Source organism: Paroedura picta, chromosome 3 (genome assembly GCF_049243985.1).
Source record: "Paroedura picta isolate Pp20150507F chromosome 3, Ppicta_v3.0, whole genome shotgun sequence".
Lineage (NCBI taxonomy): Eukaryota > Metazoa > Chordata > Lepidosauria > Squamata > Gekkonidae > Paroedura > Paroedura picta.
This window is the reverse complement of record NC_135371.1, coordinates 44,492,440-44,510,510: the sequence shown is the minus strand read 5'-3', so window position 1 is coordinate 44,510,510 and position 18,071 is coordinate 44,492,440. Positions and strand designations below refer to the sequence as shown.

Genomic DNA, 18,071 nt, shown 5'->3' with positions numbered 1-18,071 from the left:
ACATCCAGAACCCCTGAAACTGTAAACAAGGAAAGAAGGCATAGACCAACCTTCATTCCATTTCAGTGTGAGTGAAAATGAAGAGAGGTCAAGTTCATCTGTTGCTGAACAAAGAACTGGCAGCAGAACCACAGAGCAACACCCTGTCCCAGACTATAATTAACAATGGGAAATTTGTAATGTTAACAGCATGGCACTTTGTTCCAGAGAGTGGGTAACAGCTTAATTTATCTTTTGTATGCTGCTGTTAAATTTTTAATTATTTTTTGCATGCCGAATAGCAAGGAAGTGACAGTTCTACAACAGATGCTGGAATATTTTTACTTTTAACCACCACACCTATAATGACATAGCCGTCTCACAGAAGAAGTTTTAGCTGCATGCAAAGAACATTAGGAGAGTTGGTTAGGAGCATGCTAGAAAGACTTACTTGACTTTTAACCTGCCTTGTTTAAGAAAAATCAAGAATGCTATTATACCATGGAACTGGATGCCTTGTTGTTAAAGTTTATCTTTAAACTACTAGAATAACTTCATGATTTACCCTGAGCCTAAACAATTCAGAACTCTCCTTATCTTTCATAAAGGCAGGTTTCTTCATACTGAAATAAACTGAAAATATTGTTTAGCATTTGTATAGCATGTAAGTGATCAGAGTGTTTCACATATATGTCCTCAGTTGTCCATACCAGTTGTTTCTGTGGACTTTCTTATATAAAGGCCCAGACTGGCAAATTGAGAGACAGAGATAATGGTCTGACTAAAGCTACTTATTAACTACAAAGCTTCAATGAGATTCTGCTCAGAACTCATACTGTCACTACACTAAATTCAAATAACCATATTAAAGTTAAGTTATTTTATCCATAAATCCAAATCCAAATCCAAATCCAAATATAAATATAAATATAAATATAAATATAAATATAAATATAAATATAAATATAAATATAAATATAAATATAAATATAAATATAAATATAAATATAAATATAAATATAAATATAAATATAAATATAAATATAAATATAAATATACACAAAGAGAAAATTGTCATTTGCATTATGCAACTTTATGTCGTTTACTTGGATTTTAGTAAAGCTTTTGATAAGGTTCCCCATGATGTTCTGATGGATAAATTGAAGGACTGCAATCTGGATTTTCAGATAGTTGGATGGATAGGGAATTGGTTAGAGAACTGCACTCAAAGAGTTATTGTCAATGGTGTTTCATTAGACTGGAGGGAGGTGAGTAGCGGGGTACCTTAGGGTTCGGTGCTTGGTTCGGTACTTTTTAACATATTTATTAATGATCTAGATGCGGGGGTGGAGGGACTACTCATCAAGTTTGCTGATGACACCAAATTGGGAGGACTGGTAAATACTCCAGAAGATAGAGACAGAGTTCAACGAGATCTGAACACAATGGGAAAATGGGAAAATGAGAACAAGATGCAATTTAATAAAGATAAGTGTAAAGTTCTGCATCTGGGTCAGAAAAATGAAAAGCATGTCTGCTGGATGGGGGATACGCTTCTGGGTAACACTGTGTGTGAATGAGACCTTGGGGTACTTGTGGATTGTAAGCTAAACATGAGCAGGCAGTGTGATGCAGCAGTAAAAAAGGCAAAAGCTATTTTGGGCTGTATCAACAGGGGCATCACATCAAAATCACAAGATGTCATAGTCCCACTGTATACAGCACTGGTCAGACCACACATGGAGTACTGAGTGCAGTTCTGGAGGCCACACTTCAAGAAGGACGTAGATAAAATTTAAAGGGTACAGAGGAGAGCGATGAGGATGATCTAGGGCCAAGGGACCAAGCCCTATGAAGATAGGTTGAGGGACTTAGGAATGTTCAGCCTGGAGAAAAGGAGGTTGAGAGGGGACATGATAGTCCTCTTTAATTTCTGAAAGGTTGTCACTTGGAGGAGGGCAGGATGCTGTTCCCATTGGCTGCAGAGGAAAAGACGCGCAGTAATGGGTTTAAACTACAAGTACAATGATATAGGCTAGATATCAGGAAAAAAAATTTCACAGTCAGAGTAGTTCAGCAGTGGACTAGGCTGCCTAAGGAGGTGGTGAGCTCCCCCTCATTGGCAGTCTTCAAGCAAAGGTTGGATGCACACTTTTCTTGGATGCTTTAGGATGCTTTGAGCTGATCCTGCATTGAGCAGGGGGTTGGACTAGATGACCTTTATGGCTCCTTCCAACTATATGATTCTATGATTCTAATTTCTCAGCATTGGAGAACTATTTAATCAACACTTATAATTGAAGTTCATATAATAAGTTGCTAGTGAGCTAGTGTTTGATTACGCTCTGCAAACCATTAAAAGATCATGTTTGCGATTGCCATGTTTTCTGCTCCTAGTTTGTTAGAAGGTAGAACAGACAGGAAACCCCTTTAGAAACAATGCTAATGCAGACTTCATCCACTAAGCAGACTTCTGTGCAGTGAAAAAGGAAAACAACAAAAGACTATGGACTATGGGGACTTGTGCAAAAGGTGCACATTCAGTCATTAAAAACACAGCCTATTCAGATTTGACTGCTTTTGAGGATAAAAAGGACAATTTTAAAGGACAGCAGTCTAGGTTCCACTTATCTGCGGGACCACTTATCTGCTTCATTCGCGGCATGGCTAATTTTCTGCTGTGAAAGCTCGGGTAAAAGACGCAGGTGCTGCCACGCGTGCGCGTTTTCACCACCAGGGGGCGCTAATGTGCATGCGCAGCGCCCGGGCCGCCGGCTCTTCAACACCCCCGGAGACGGTCCTCAACCTTAAAAAGGTTTGGGGACCGCTACTCTAGGGGTACTCTAGGGGTAAAATGAGTACCCAGCTTGCTGGGGGGTAAACGACTGGGGAAGGCACTGGCAAACCACCCCGTTCTGAGTCTGCCATGAAAACGCTAGAGGGCGTCACCCCAAGGGTCAGACATGACTCAGTGCTTGCACAGGGGATACCTTTACCTTTACCTTTACTCTAGGGGATTTAACAACCTCCCGAAGGTGAATTGTGTCAACAAACAGCTCATATCCCCTTAACAGCTAAACTCATTAGGTGTAAGATGTCACCCTATTGTTATTTGCTTAAAATATTTATATTCCACAAGATACTTGAGTTTGCTTACAATTTTTTAAATTGCAGCCTCAACGATAATAAAATAAATTACAATGATTATATATATGACTGATCCACAAAACTAAGCAAAAACAAAACAGACCAAGCAAACTTTAATTAAAATAATAAAGATAGAAACGCTTTTTAGGTACCACTGAAAGCCTAAGTAAATGAAACCATCTGTACCTGGCATTTGAAGTTCAACAATAAATATGCCAAATGAATGGGTGTGGATAGGAAATTTCGTATTCAGGTACCACATCAGAGAAACTATAGACTAACATAAAGTGGACACTCAATTATCTTCTAGAACTGCAAAGTACTTTATTGTGAAAGCAAAATCCACTTGATGCTTCCTTAATTACAGTCATTATTAGCCCTGTGTTTATGGGTCACAAATGAAAACATCACTGAAATTACATATCTGTGGCACTATAAGGCTTATATAAATGCTACCTTAAAAGTAAGACTGTCCATAATTTTTAATAAACATTCTATCTCACCAAAGCATGTAAATAAATATTTTTGCAACAATGGTTTATTTATATTCAAAAGAACAGTTGTGACAATCACAGGTAAATATAAAATTCTTATTAGACAAAAGAAAAGAGGAAAAAGAGGGGGGAAAGAAAGGAAAAAAAGAAAGAACAAGAAAAGAGAGAAGAAAAACAAATTAAAAAAGATAAAGAAAAGAAAAAATTGTGAGACTTCCAGTTTGCTATACAAAGAAATCTTTAACCGCTCCTGAGAGCGGATTAAATAAAGCCCGCTTTATTGGGGAGGAGTTAGGGCGGGCTCTGTCCGTGATAAAAAGTCTCTAACGAGTGCCACTCTTGGCCAAAGCGGGCCTCCCCATCGGCCGCTTGGCACGGCCTTGACTGCCGGGGAACTCCTTCCCATCACCCTCGGGAAAGGAGCAGGGACGCCGCGTCGAAGACCACCCCCCAACACCACCCTAACGGGTAAGTCCTCCTACCCCCCCCTCCATCCCCAGCCCCATTCCCGCCCCGCTGTGGCTGCCGATGACACAAAGACCCCCCATGCACACACTGCCACGCCCAGCCGCCACCTGCTAACCCCCCAAACCCTCCCCAGACCCCTTCCCGACCCACCACCGCTTCCCGACACACAAAAACCCACCCACACATTCCGCCACCCACCCGCCACCCGCCCTGATCTCTCCAAGAAGAGCGCTCCACCAGGCTAGGGCCAAACATATCACTGGATATTCTGCTTTCATCACATTGTAGCCATCAGTCACAATTGGCTTCTCTTGTAAGGACAACCAATCCAGTTGTGCATTATTGTTATAGCTCAATGGTGCGATATACAATGATGTGACTACAATCTGCAATTTAAAAACCATGCACGGGCTTTTAGCAAAGCTTCACAAATATTTAATTTCTAACAATTGTTCTGCTGTTCTCAAGAAGCTAACATCACAGTTCTTGTTCTGAGAGATTCTTGATTTACTCTCTATCCATCTTAAACTAGAAAAGGAAATGATGCTTGTGTAATTAGCAAATAGTAAAAAATAATTAGCCACTTAAATGGAAGATATAAAATAAGTAAAAGGCTACTTAGCATTAACATTTCAGTTTTAATCATCTTTGGGCAACACAGTTCAACAAGGCAAATCCCTGAACACATTGATTAATGATTACTTAGCTTTCGTAATTGAACAATTGTTTCTAAAGTTGCATCTTTAGAAAGAGAAAGGTATGAGTTTCTAAAATATGACTTCAGAACATTACGTTAGTTATAATTGAAAATTTCACTGAAGTAGGTGGAAATAAGAGTGTGTGCACTAGAAGAAAAATCCTCACACAAATCCCCTAGGGAAAAAAGCAAAAACCTTACCCCTTTGAAATTCCAGCCTTTGGTGGAAGGAAACAGGGAAAAGTTGTTTTGTTGAGGCTGCTGAGACCTGAAAGATAAAACAAGAGCACTTTTTAATTGTTCTTTAGTCAGATTTTCCTTATCAATGTTGGAAAAATAGAGGAGTGCTCACGAGCATGTGCTTATGCTTACACAAAACATCTTACATTTCTTGTCTACAAAAACAGTTCTGCAGGGCTTGCAAAAGGGAGCTCCTCCACCAGGCATTTGGTTGAGGACAATCGAAGAGAAACAGCATCTACTGGAACCCCGAACCTCCCTCCCTTGAACCCATATGACTGAACTGACCAGCCATGGGTCTGTTAGATTGTTAGAATGTTATCTTCTCTGTTTATTGTTATTATTGTCATTGTTGCCTTTCATTCATTATAATCACTGAGTTTAATGTACTCTTCTTGTTTACCTTTTATGTGAACCACCTTGAGCCTTAGGGGAGGGCAGTATATAAATGTAATACATTTTAAAATAAAGACTCCTGAACAAATTTTCTATCCACTATGATAAAATTTAGCTTCAATTGAAAGTCAGAACAGAAAAGCCATCACCCCTTGTTTTCTGAACTGGTGGCCACCAAAAGCTTTCAAAACAGACTCTAGATGGTGCTGCTGAGATGCTTGCGTAAGTTAGCCTAGCAAGACTCTGAAGAACAAAAAAAAAACCTTGGGAAGTCTTCTACAGCAGCGGTCCGCAACCTTTCGGCTACTGTGGACCGCTGCTCCGGAGTGGGGGGAGAGGGCAGCCCGGGGGCCCGCGCACGCAGCAGCCCCAGCGCAAACCCGCATGCGTGGACAGCCACGCACGCGCGTTTGTGCCGCCGCCATGTCGGTGGCCGCGGCTCCCCCTCCCGGCCGCGAGCAAATCAGCCGCCAAAGCGGCCAAAGCGGCCGATTAGCTTGCAGCTCGACAAGCTTCTCTTCCCCCCCCTCCTGAAACAAGAAGCTCGCCAGGCCGCAAGCTAATCGGCCGCTTTGGCGGCCAATTTGCTCGCGGCCTGGTGAGCTTCTCGCTTCGGGGGGGGAGGGAAGAAGGAGCCGCGGCCTGGCGCCAAGGCCTTCGCGGCCCGGCATCGGGCCGCAGCCCGTGGGTTGGGGACCACTGTTCTACAGTAATTAAAATTACCAATATGAAAAATCATTAGCAAGTTATGCTTTAATTTTGTACAAATACAGTGTCTTCTGGCAAGGGATTGCCCAGTATTATTGTATTTATAGTCTCATTTTATCATTGATGCTCAAGGTGGATTATACAGGATAAATTGATGTGACCAATAGGATGAGACATCTAATAAGCAATGCACTAGGACTATGATTACAGAAATATTAAACACATTATAGAATGCAGATCCAATGCAGAAAAAGTATTATATCAGTAGAAAATAATGCAATAACACATGAATAAAACAGATAATGTATCCTATAGGCAACAAAGCTCCTTCCTGAATCAGTCTGCTATAGTATACCCTATTACCCTTATAGAAATGGCCTCCTGAACAATTCTGTTTTACATAGTTTGTGGTAGGACAGAAGCATGGGTGCCTTCTTGACCTCTTCAGACAAGCCATTGCACAAGGTGAAGAGCATGTATATGGGCAGTTGTTGATCTTGCCGGTACATAGCACTCACAGGAAAACTTTAACAGATTAAGAAAACTGCCATGACAGTAGGAGACACGTTTCTTTAGATTTAAGGTGAATATTCTTAAGGCTGTGCAGCCTAGGAGGAGGAGCATGCTTTAACATTAAACCAGTTTACTACAGCATATTACTATTACTCATTATAGTTCTTCTAATCTAATCTAATCTTCTTGCCTTAAGAACCATTATCCTAGGGTATTCATATATTATACTCACATAGAAAAAACTGTAGGTTAATCAAGAACTACCTCAGACTTTGAGGAAGGACATTTTAACCACAACTCATTAAAATTGCATGTAGGTATCCAAAAGTACAAACCAATTTAAAGGTAATTGATGTAATTAAAACACCTACACACCAGGTTATCATGCAGCAAGGGTATTTCAAGAAGCAAAATTATTTGTACTGCTGCCAACAGTACAGGCTCTCTCAACCAGGGTTTCATGAAACCTTGGGGTTTCCTGACTGCCCTTAAACGGTTTCCCAAATGGGTGGGAGTTTTTATATATATAATATGACCATATCAGCCCACCTCCCAATACCTTCCCTGATATTGCCTCCTGGCTCTGGGATCAGATGATTAGTGTCTCTGAATATGGAGGTTGCTCTCAGTCATCATGGGTAGTAGCCATGAATAGACATATCTTCCATGAATCTATCTAATCCTCTTTTAAAGCTGTTTATTCATGTGGCCATCCCTACATCCTCTGGCAGTATTTCCTTTTGTCCATCCTGAACCAGCTCCCCATCAGTTTCATTGGATGCCTTCAAGTTCTAGTATTTTGAGAGAGGGAGAAACATTTCTCTGTGTTAACTCTCTCCATCCGATGCATAACTGTATAAACCTCTATCAGTCCCTGCTTAGTTGTCTCTTCAAAGGGAAGGTGCTCCAACTCCCTAATCATTTAGGTTGCCCTCCTCTGTACTTTCTCCAGCTCAGCAAGTTCATGCCCCATTAGCCAATACCTGAAGTTGGGATTTTTTTGGCCAAATGTGCATTACTTTACACTTATCAACACTGAACTTCATTTGCCCACTTGCCCAGTTTGCATCTTGGAGCTCTTCACAGTCCACCTTTTCATCATCATCATCATCACCATCATCATCCTGAATAATTTGATGTCATCTGCAAACTTGGGCACTACACTACTCAACCCTAATTCCAGAACATTGATGAATAAATTAAAATAATGCAGGCTCCTTGTGGGACCCCACTGCTTATTTCCCTCCAGTGTGAGAACTGTCCATTAACACCTCCTCTTTGTTTCTTGTAATTTAACTTTTAAAAAATTCATAATAGAACTTATACATTCTGGGAAATGAAGCTGTCGGCAAGACGAATTAAGAATTTAACAGAGTTTGTATTTTTAGCAGAGTTGGTCCTCCAACAGATAACTGGGTAATTTTAGTCACCCATGACCACTGTTTCCCCCCTTTTTGAAAACTGTGTAATTTGGTCTAGCAGTATCTCATTCAATTCCTCTGACTGGCTTGGTGGTCTATAGCAGACCCCACAATAATACCACTCTCATTTCCTACTCCTTTTATATTTATATTACAAGTTACCATGCCTCAAAGCCTCATATTCATGATCTGAAAATTCTTTTTTTAATTTTTTGGGGAAAAACTATCCCACATGTTTCTCATTTAAAATGAGAAAAAGAGAAATTAGTAAAAGAGAAAGATTTTTAAAATTTTAATAGGAACTTCCATAACATATGTGTATGATAATGATTGTACACTTGAACATATTTCCTAATAAAATTTATAGATAATAAAATATAATGCAGATAACAATTCAGGCAGATAACAATGCAGGTAACAGTTCTACTTGCAAAAAACAACCAGGGTGTCTTTTTCAGATTCCCTTTACAGTCACTTGGAGCTGCTTGCATAGCTGAAATCGTCCCCATATGTACTCTTGACGGTGGCAGTTTGAACCAAACCCATTGCTAATTTATCCAGGCTCCTATTCATCTATTACATTCCTGACATTTTGCAATAACTTTGATATAAATAAAGTCTAGCTAATTCAAATATTAGACTTCCCTAAATAATCCTGGCATTATTCATAAAAAACAAACTACTTGTTTAAAAACAAGCACAAACTTGCATTTCTATAACATGATTACCTGAAATATGAATAATCTTGGCTTTCAAAAGTGTTTTCTGGAGAACAATCGGGTGCATTTGGGATTGTGAAATGACAAATTAACCTCTCTGTAAGATAATAAGATTTTGTACTGTGAATAAAATCTAGACAGTCACTCCAGGTCAACTGTATCTTATAAAAGTACAAGATTAGCTTTTGAGAGCTGTCTGAGGAAAGTCTGCCAAGAAATGAAAACTTGTAGATGGAGATTGTAATTATTTCCTCTCAATCTGTAACTGTCTGGCAGTCTTTCTGGGAAGGTGAGTGGAGCTCTGGGGTTTAAAAGGGTCCAGATATTTGGAACAAGAAACAGTGACAAGATGGATGGTAGACCAGCGACTGCAACCTATCTGTACCTCTGTGTTTGAAAGAGGTCACATTGGGTGGGAGGGTCACACCAAAAAGTTAATTCAGGTAATTCAAAATAATTCAGTTAATAGCTTCAAAGCAATAAAATCCATCAGATTTTAACACTAGCAAAAGCTTGGGGAAATAAAACAACAATTTTTACTAGCATTGAAATGTATTATTTATTTATTAGTGTGATTATTATTTTTTTAGGCCACCCCTCTCCGGAGTGGTTCTGGGGTGGCTTATGACAATGAATAAAACAGATCAAATTCAGACTCATATAAAACAGAATTTCATACTAAAATGTATTATATCATTTCCTGATACAGCTTGGTGTAGTGGTTAGGAGCGCCAACTTCTGATCTGGCAATCCAGGTTTGATTCCCTGCTCCCCCACATGCAGCCAGCTGGGTGACCTTGGGCTTGCCACAGCACTGATAAAGCTGATCGAGCAGTGATATCAGGGCTCTCTCAGCCTCACCCACCTCACAGGGTGTCTTTTGTAGGGAGAGAAAAAGGAAGACAATTGTAAGCCACTAAGACTCCTTGAGAGAGAAGTGGCATATAAGAACCAACTCTTCTTCTTCTATTATTACTACTATATATAATCACTTTGTCCTGGAAGCATATCTTAATTAACCAGGCACACCGTTTGTGATGTTCTTCTGTATGACCTTGCTCAGAATGGGGGCAAGCAATCTGGGTTAGGAAGTGTGGGCTAGCAAGGGGTCCATATAGATGTTGGAGGTACAATGCTGGATCTAATTCAAATGTCTGGTGGAAGAGCGCCATTTTGCCATCAAGACAGACACCACGTGTTATGTTAGAAGAGGGCTTTTCATAGCCGGAGAAATAGCCTCTGAAAAGGGATACAGGTGGGCTCACACAGAAGGCAATCACTTACCAACTCAGTTAACTCTAATGCAAGTACACCAAATGGAAGTACACACACAATTCAAGAACTTGGTAGCTGCTGCCCAACAATCACTCAAGCTATGCCTAGAGATGTAAAATTTCCAGAAACTCTGAAACCACAAAATAATGGGGAGGTTCCCCCTGAGGGGGAGATTTTGGAGGGAAATGAAATATATATAACACTTAATTGAAATTGGGGTTCATGACACTATGCATTAATACTATTTCTATTGATTTACCAATGTAAGGTACATCATTTATAACTTAGAGTCCAGATGCACTTTAAAGACTAACAAAATTTGTGGCAGGGTATGAGCACAGAAGAGTTATCTGAACTTATTGATACTTTAAAGCTGATACTACATATATAAAATCAAGACTAAGGAGGAAACTGGATAATTGTTTGCTTTTTAAATATAATTTATTTTCCAAAATCCTAAATTTTAAAAGGATTTTGGCTTAGGGGCAGAGTGCTCAAGTCATGTGGTCTTGTTTATGAGAAGTTCTCCTAGTTTCAGAAAAAAATATACTAAGAAGGACAATGGTTTGACTTCTTAATCTGAGTTATGAATTACAAGTAAAATAAACATGGAATATCAATGTGGAGGTAGATGGATAAAAAAAAACAAAGAACCAAATATAAACTCCCTCTACGTGATTTCACATTCATTTCATTTTAGCTACTATTATCAAAGTGACAGAAACACATGTTGGCATACATATTAAGAAGCTCTTTTGATTCTGCTTATCTTGGAAACACAGACTACAATGAAACTTCTATATTTTTCTTGTAAATCTGCAGCCATAGAAAGCTTTGTGGAATTTTTCAACCATGCTAATAAAAGGCTTAAACTTCTCCAGTATAATTTACCCACTATACTTTTAGTTATATGAAATGAGCCACTAATAGGCAAGTCTACTAAGAGTGCGTTTTTAAACACAGGAGGCAAGCTTCATTGACAGATGACCAAGATATCTCAAGTAACTTGTTATGGTAATTTAATTTTAAGTTGGGATTCTATATCATCCTGCAAAATGACAATGATAAGTTCATCTAAACAAGTGAAGATGGAAGGGATTTTGAGTCATTAATTGTCCTTTTCAGCCACTGGAACATGAAACACAGCACACTCCGTGTGTTGTAAATAGGGCTGCCAGCTCTGCATTTGGAAATACCTGGATATTTGTGGGAGGGGGGGGAGTCCTAACAAGGCCGAATATATAAATAAAATAAACAAATAAAGGAAGAATTTTCTCCAGGTGATCTAATCTCTGCCACTTGGTTAAATCAGTTGTAATAGCTAGTTGTAAACTTGAGGATAAATGTGGCAATGGTTCCAATACTTCTTTCATGGTTGCTCCTTAAAAGAAAAAGAACTGGATTTTTGTACCTTGTTGTTTACAACCCAAAGGAGTCTCAAAGCAGTTTACAAACACCTTTTCCCTTCGTCTCCCCACAATAGACAACCTGTAATGGATGTGGGGCTGTGAGAGGTCTGAGAGAACTGGGAATGGGCTGCAGTCACCCAGCAGGCCTCAGGTGTCTCAAAGCAATTTTCAGTCGTCTTCCCTTCCTCGCCCCATAGCAGACTCCCTGTGAGGGAGGTGGGGTAGAGAGCCTCACATGGAAGCTGGCAACCCTAAGAAGCGGTCTCTCTGTGCACAGCAATCATGACCTTAGTAAGGTTTTTTATACTGTTTTTTTATTTGCCAGGCCAAGCTTGAAAAAAGTCACTTCAATTCCCATGTCTCTCCAGCCATTTACTTGTTTACTATTTAGTTTCAGGCTGTAAATATTTTTTTATTTAGATCTTCCTGCACTTTCCAGACTCACAGGACTGATGCTGGTCTGTCTGTCTGTGCCCCAGAATACAAACAATTGTTGGTCATAGCCCATAACCCAGGAGGGACACACCCGCACCACTCTGAGGCATTATACGATTTTGAAGTTCCACCTCGAAACCTCCAGGAATATTTCCAACCCAGGGGTAGGTAACCTCCAGGTGGAGCCTGGGGAGCTCCTAGAATTACGCTCACCTGCAGAGTATAAAGATCAGCTCCCCAGGCAGAAAGGGCTACTTTGGACAGGGTTGTGGTGCAGATTAAACAGGGGACAAAAGAACCTCCGCAACAACATCCAGTTTCATCAAATCTGCAGAGTTGCGAAGAAGAAATAAACATGCCTTAGCTATGTCTAACCTCTAACAGCTAGGCCAGCCAGAGCAGTATTTTAAGTGAGAAGGGGGTTTTCTGTGGCCTCCCTGTCAGCCAACTGTTTGTCAGAAGGGGAAAGCTCCCCACCCTCAAAAGGAATGCCCTCAGACTCCCCAGCGTTGCTCTCAGAAATACCTCCCTCCCCTCAGTCAGGGGCTGTCAGAGGCTTCTTCACAGCAGGCCTGAAGGGAGGGGGTAGGGAGAGCACTCACCCGCCTCCTGCCGCTCTGTCATTGTTCTGAGGCAAAGTGAGGCTAGTTACAGTTGGATGTGACAGGACAGCCTTGGGGTGAAAAGGGCTGGCGCACCCTGTCCAAGCCTCTGTTCTCATCCCCCTCAGCAGCCCTACCAACATCCTCTCCCTGCGGTGGTCAGGGGCAGACTGGTAGTGACGTCTCCAGATTGCCCCTGACTGAGCTGGGTGGGCGGGCCCTGTCAGAACTTTGGCGTCCCGATTGGGCCCTGCCTCTGACAGGCCATGCCCAACCTCCACCCACTTAGCCCTTAGCGTGTTTTATTATATAACAGCGAGCCTGCTGTTACAGATGAGGGATTGTATAAGATTTATTGAGGGGCTCATTAGCATTAAGTTCTAACACACCCAATTTTGACAATAGGCACATTCAGTCATACAACCAAAAAACATATCTACTTTCCTAGTTTTTAAAATGCCATTTTCATAGTACTTTGAACATGTTAGGACAATGTATAACTTACAGAGTGAGAATCCAAGAACAAATATTCTTCACAAATTTACAGAAAAACTTTAACATCCACAATGGAACAAATAATTGATGAAAACAATAAATCAACAAAAATATTTCCAGCATATTTTTAAAAAAATCAAAAACATAAGTATTTATGATGCATTGTTGTACCTTTGGGGTTGTAGTTTACAAATTAGGAAGAAAAGCAACATAGCAACAACAAATCTTAGCAAATACAGCCCCCTTCTGTTCAGTGGTGTTAAATCCTCATGATGACAACAATATTACAGTGCACTAGATGGCATCAGAGACTACACCATACAAAAACTGAATGAGATTAATCACTCTAGTCTTGTCCTTGGTTCCTATTGTCCACCACCTCATCTGTTGCCAGTGGGAGGAAATACAATCTTAGATTAAATCTTGGGGAGTGGGAGTTCACACATTAATTCAAGCATCTGCTTTTGTAAATCATGGATAATCGGGATTAATGTTCAACCATAAATCTTAGTGCAGGAAGGGAAGAGAGAGGATACACACAAGTCTGACAAGGTGAGTTTGTGTACATTTTATCTTAATCACAGCTACATGTACTATCTGAATGCATTGTACTGATTTGATGACCTAGTAAGAATTGTACTTCCTTTACCGTTGCATAATGGCTAAGCAGGAAAGAGGCAGTAGGAAGACCATGGTACGAGCCAGGAGACAAGAAGATACGTTATGCATTGTCAAAGGTCTGGATATGCCTACTGGGATGCATTGGTTTCTTCCCTTCTTTCAACACCAGGCCTTCATGCCATGTGACACACTGCTTTTAAAACTCAACTCAGTTTTAATAGGAGTCTGCCTTATGATGTGGAATGCTGCCATTGTGCACATGGAACTAATTGCATGGTTCTTCGGATCCAAGGCATGCTGTGCCATAGTTTCCAGCATGCAAGCTTATCCACAAAAACCATTCTCAGGTAGTTACATCGGCCTTTAAAGAAGTGGTTTGCAGGAAGCTAAACCTCAGTACTCCCCACCCCTCTAAACTGCTCAAAATGATTTAAAAATTATGATTTCTGAACACCAAGGAAGCAATTGGTATGAGTACCAACAATAGCCTCCACCTGTATACTGATGATGATAATGTACCAGACCAGCACAAACTGGTGAAATTATGGTGGCATTCGACACCATAAAAAGCAAATGCAATTATTTCTACAAACCTTGTCTTCCAGCAACAACTCTTTTTCCATGCAAGACTGAGCAGTCACTGAACATTAAACAAGTTCTTTCCATGTATATTTGCCTCCTGGAGCTCTGTTCTATTGTTAAAAGCTCATTTTTTTCTGATATACAGGAGACTGTGATCACTTTTTTGACTGCCACCACTGGAAGCATAATATTCATTTCTGGGCATGCACTACAACTGCTATGCTATGTGACTCATCTTCTCCATACGTAACCTCAGCTTTGTGGAATTTTTTCCTATTTCCTTTAAGTGACTAATTCTTGGGATGTCAGTCCTCATGCAGCTGACATCTTTGTAACAACTGAAATCTATTTGTTTTACAGATGTGCTGAGCTAGGTATATGTTTAAATTACATCATTAAAGTGTTAAGAACAGAAAGCTTGAGGTTAATCTTTTGGAGATTTGTGAAATATATCAGTTTGCTGCCCCATCCTAGCATCCAGAAGTCGCAAAGACAATGTAGTCAGTATGTTAGCATTATAAGCCCCAAGAATCACAGAAGAACATGCTGTTGAGTTCCTAGCAACTCAAAGTGACCCCATTCACATAGTGTTTAAGGAAAGAGATGAACAGAAGTTGTTTGCCATTGCCTTCCTCTGGATAGCAGCCCCAGCCTTCCTTGGTGGAATAATTTAACACTGGATCCTTCAACTACTTAAGTGGCAATCTGAAATTATTTTGAAATTCAAGTAAAGTACCTTTGAAACCAGATTTTAGAAGAGTGGGGCTGTTTTGTTTTCAAGTAGTCTGTTATAGTAAGAGGACTTGAGGAAGAAAGATAGAGGTGGTTTTGTTACGCCTTTTCAATAGTGAGTAAATAATTAACAGTACACACATTTGACAAAGGCATTAATTGCTCAGAATCTGAAATGCTAATAGGAAGCTCATTTCATGCACTGAGTTTCTCCACAATTCTAATACCAAAGAAACAAGATTTTTTAAAATAGTATTAATTTAGATAATGTACATGTTGCCTCCCCAGAAAACTGCTTGAGTTTTATAAAACAAACACTGAACTATCTAATATGATATACAGTTTTCAATACTAATATATAATCGTTTGAACCATTATCTAAATCACTACTTCATAAAAAACATTTGTAGGATAGTTTTCTATCCTATTATCTATTCTATTTCTGGGTCCAAATTTCTATAACCCAAACCAAATTTAGAAAGATTCAAATACTGTAAGTAGCCGTGTTGGTCTGAAGTAGCACAATAAAATCAATGTCCGGTAGCACCTTTAAGACCAACAAAGATTTTATTCAAGGCGTGAGCTTTCGAGTGCAAGCACCCTTCGTCAGACTATGATCTTACATGACAGGGAATATAATAGTGAACTGATTTTTGCTATATATTCCCTGTCATGTAAGAAGATCATAGTCTGACGAAGGGTGCTTGCACTTGAAAGCTCACGCTTTGATTAAATCTTTGTTGGTCTTAAAGGTGCTACTGGACTCTGATCAAATTCAGAAAGTCATTCCATGCTGCCTCCATAGTAAAATGCTGATTCAAAAAAAATGTTAAGGAAAGTTGTTTAAATAAAGTTTGTGCTATAAACTGGGGGTCATCCACCCCCGGGCTGGCCGCAAAAGCCTCAGCAGCAGGCAGCGGGGGCCACACGTCCTTCTCCCCGTTCCCCCCCACAACCAGGAGTTGATGATATTACATCCCAGAAGTTGATGATATTACATCCCAGGAGTTGATGATATAAGGGCCATGGTTCCTTCCATGTCTTTCAGATTGGTAAAGCCCAAAACTGCATGCATAACTGAGATACTACAGAACAAGGAAACTGCCCTGGCTTGCATAACTGAGACATAGCTGGAAGAAAATAACATGGTGCATTTGTCCCACCTAACTCTACCAGGTTATGTTGCCTTCTACCCGCTCTGTTCTGATGTCTGGGGATGATGACTGATGAATGCAGTCATCTTCTGCTTCTGGAGTGATCAAGGGAAGTTAGTTAACGACTGATTAAGGGCTTATCAATTTGTACTATGTAATTTTAGCAGCCAGGACTGACAAGGGAGTAGTAGTCTCCACAGATTCAAGAATCCTGTCAATATCAACCAGGTAAAAATGGTCCATGCACAGACTTGGCCTATCCTTATCCATGGTTCCTCTATATATTTGTGAAAAAGCCTGGGGGGTGGAATGGGTCCGGCTGTCCAGGTTGGAATAGGGCCAATCATTGCTGGCTGCACCCTTTGGCCCTGCCCCTACAGCTCCCACCATCCCTCTCTGGATGCTAGCCACGTTCCTCTCAGACGCACCAAAGATAGAGACACACAGAGCCCTGCCAGACTGAACACGACTCCTCATTCTTTGCTATCACTCCTGCTGTGAGGGAGACAGAGAGAGACACAGTGAGAGCTGCCCCAAGCTGCTGACCAGCCCTCCTTCCCTCCTAAGCACGAGCCCCAATTACCTGCTATGGCTCCTGCTGCCACGGAGGGAGAGACACACAGAGGGAGCTGCCCCTGCTGCAATGGAGGGAGAGACAGACAGACAGGGTTCTCCCAAACTGCACACCAGCCCTGCTTTCCTCCTACAGCCAGTTTTCACCCAGGCTCTACTCTGTTCTTTCTAGGCAAAGCAACTGAGAGTGCAAAAGCAAACCAACTTCAGGTCTTGTTCGATAACATGCACTCTGGACCTTTTAATGCTGGTTCCAGGCCAGACTGTCTGGTGGCTTTAGCAGTTGACCTTGCCTGAGTGTAGATAAAGGCCATACTTCTGTGCTGCTCCTACTGGATCCATATGCAGCCTTTGATACAGTTTGGAGGCAGAAGCAGATATCAGAGGATATTCTTGGACTGGTTTAAATCATTCCTCATGTACTGGATGTATAGGGTTGCCAATACAAATGAGCTATCTTCAGTGTAGGACCTGTCCTGTGAGGTTCTAGAGGGCACAATTTTATATCTTTCATGTTATCCAATCTCAATGTAAACTCACTACAGCAAATTATTTACAGCTTCAGAATCTGATGTCATCAATATGTAAATGGTACCTAGCTTTACATCTGTCTATCAAAATCTCCTGGGAAAGTGGTAGAGGTCATGTGCTACTGCCTGACTGCTGTCGTCAAATTGCTGAAAACAAATAAGTTGAAACAGGACCTATACAACACAGAACTGTTGCTGTTTGGGAGGCAGGCATCTTGAAAGCTATTTCACAATTATGATGGAGCTCAGCTGGCCTTTGCTTCATTAAAAGCCTTGAGATTATAATGAATCCAACATTGTGCTGGAGAAGCTGGAGCAGCTGCAAAACAGCTTACTTTCAATTCAGTCTACCTGCAGGACGGGCCCTACCCTGACACAGCAAATCTGGCCACCTGGATCCATGTCACAGTAACATGCAGCCCAGACTGCAAAAATTGTCTTCCCTCATCATTAGTTGGAAGACGCTAGCTGGTACTGAACACTGCAGTTAATATTAGGAGCTAGGAGGTGCATGTGTATTACTTCCATTATCTACTGTGACCTTCACCTTATGGTATGGACTGCCTGGAGATGTTAGGAAGGCTCCCATTCTTCTGGGCTTTCTGCAAGTTGTTCAGGAGAGCTTTGCTGCACAGATACTATAATGAAGCTGTAATGTAATATGGTACAGAAAATTAAATTATAACAGGATAGGAAATGTGGACTGTTCTACTATGAACTTTAAGTTTGCTCCCAGGGTATATAATTTCTGCATTGTTTAATATGTTTAAGTAATAAAACTTCATTATCAGTTTGTTTCAGTTCTGTTTCAGATTTCTGCAATTAAAATCCTATTGCATTGTTTCCTGGGGCTTTTCTGCATTTCATTTTCTTCCATTTTC

The 18,071-nt window shown here is 40.7% G+C and overlaps 1 protein-coding gene across 3 annotated transcripts in view; it reads right to left on the bottom strand.

Moving 5' to 3' along the window:
• The window catches only part of ARHGEF3 (Rho guanine nucleotide exchange factor 3), a 133,397-nt gene that overhangs the window by 92,221 nt on the left and 23,105 nt on the right, over positions 1–18,071 (bottom strand). For 2 of the 3 annotated variants that reach the window (XM_077325504.1, XM_077325505.1), the window contains exon 3: positions 4,987–5,053. In XM_077325504.1, coding sequence (XP_077181619.1) covers positions 4,987–5,053 — 67 coding nt within the window. Of the gene's footprint in view, positions 1–4,986; positions 5,054–18,071 lie in introns of those variants that run through there. The other variant, XM_077325507.1, reaches the window with a different exon arrangement.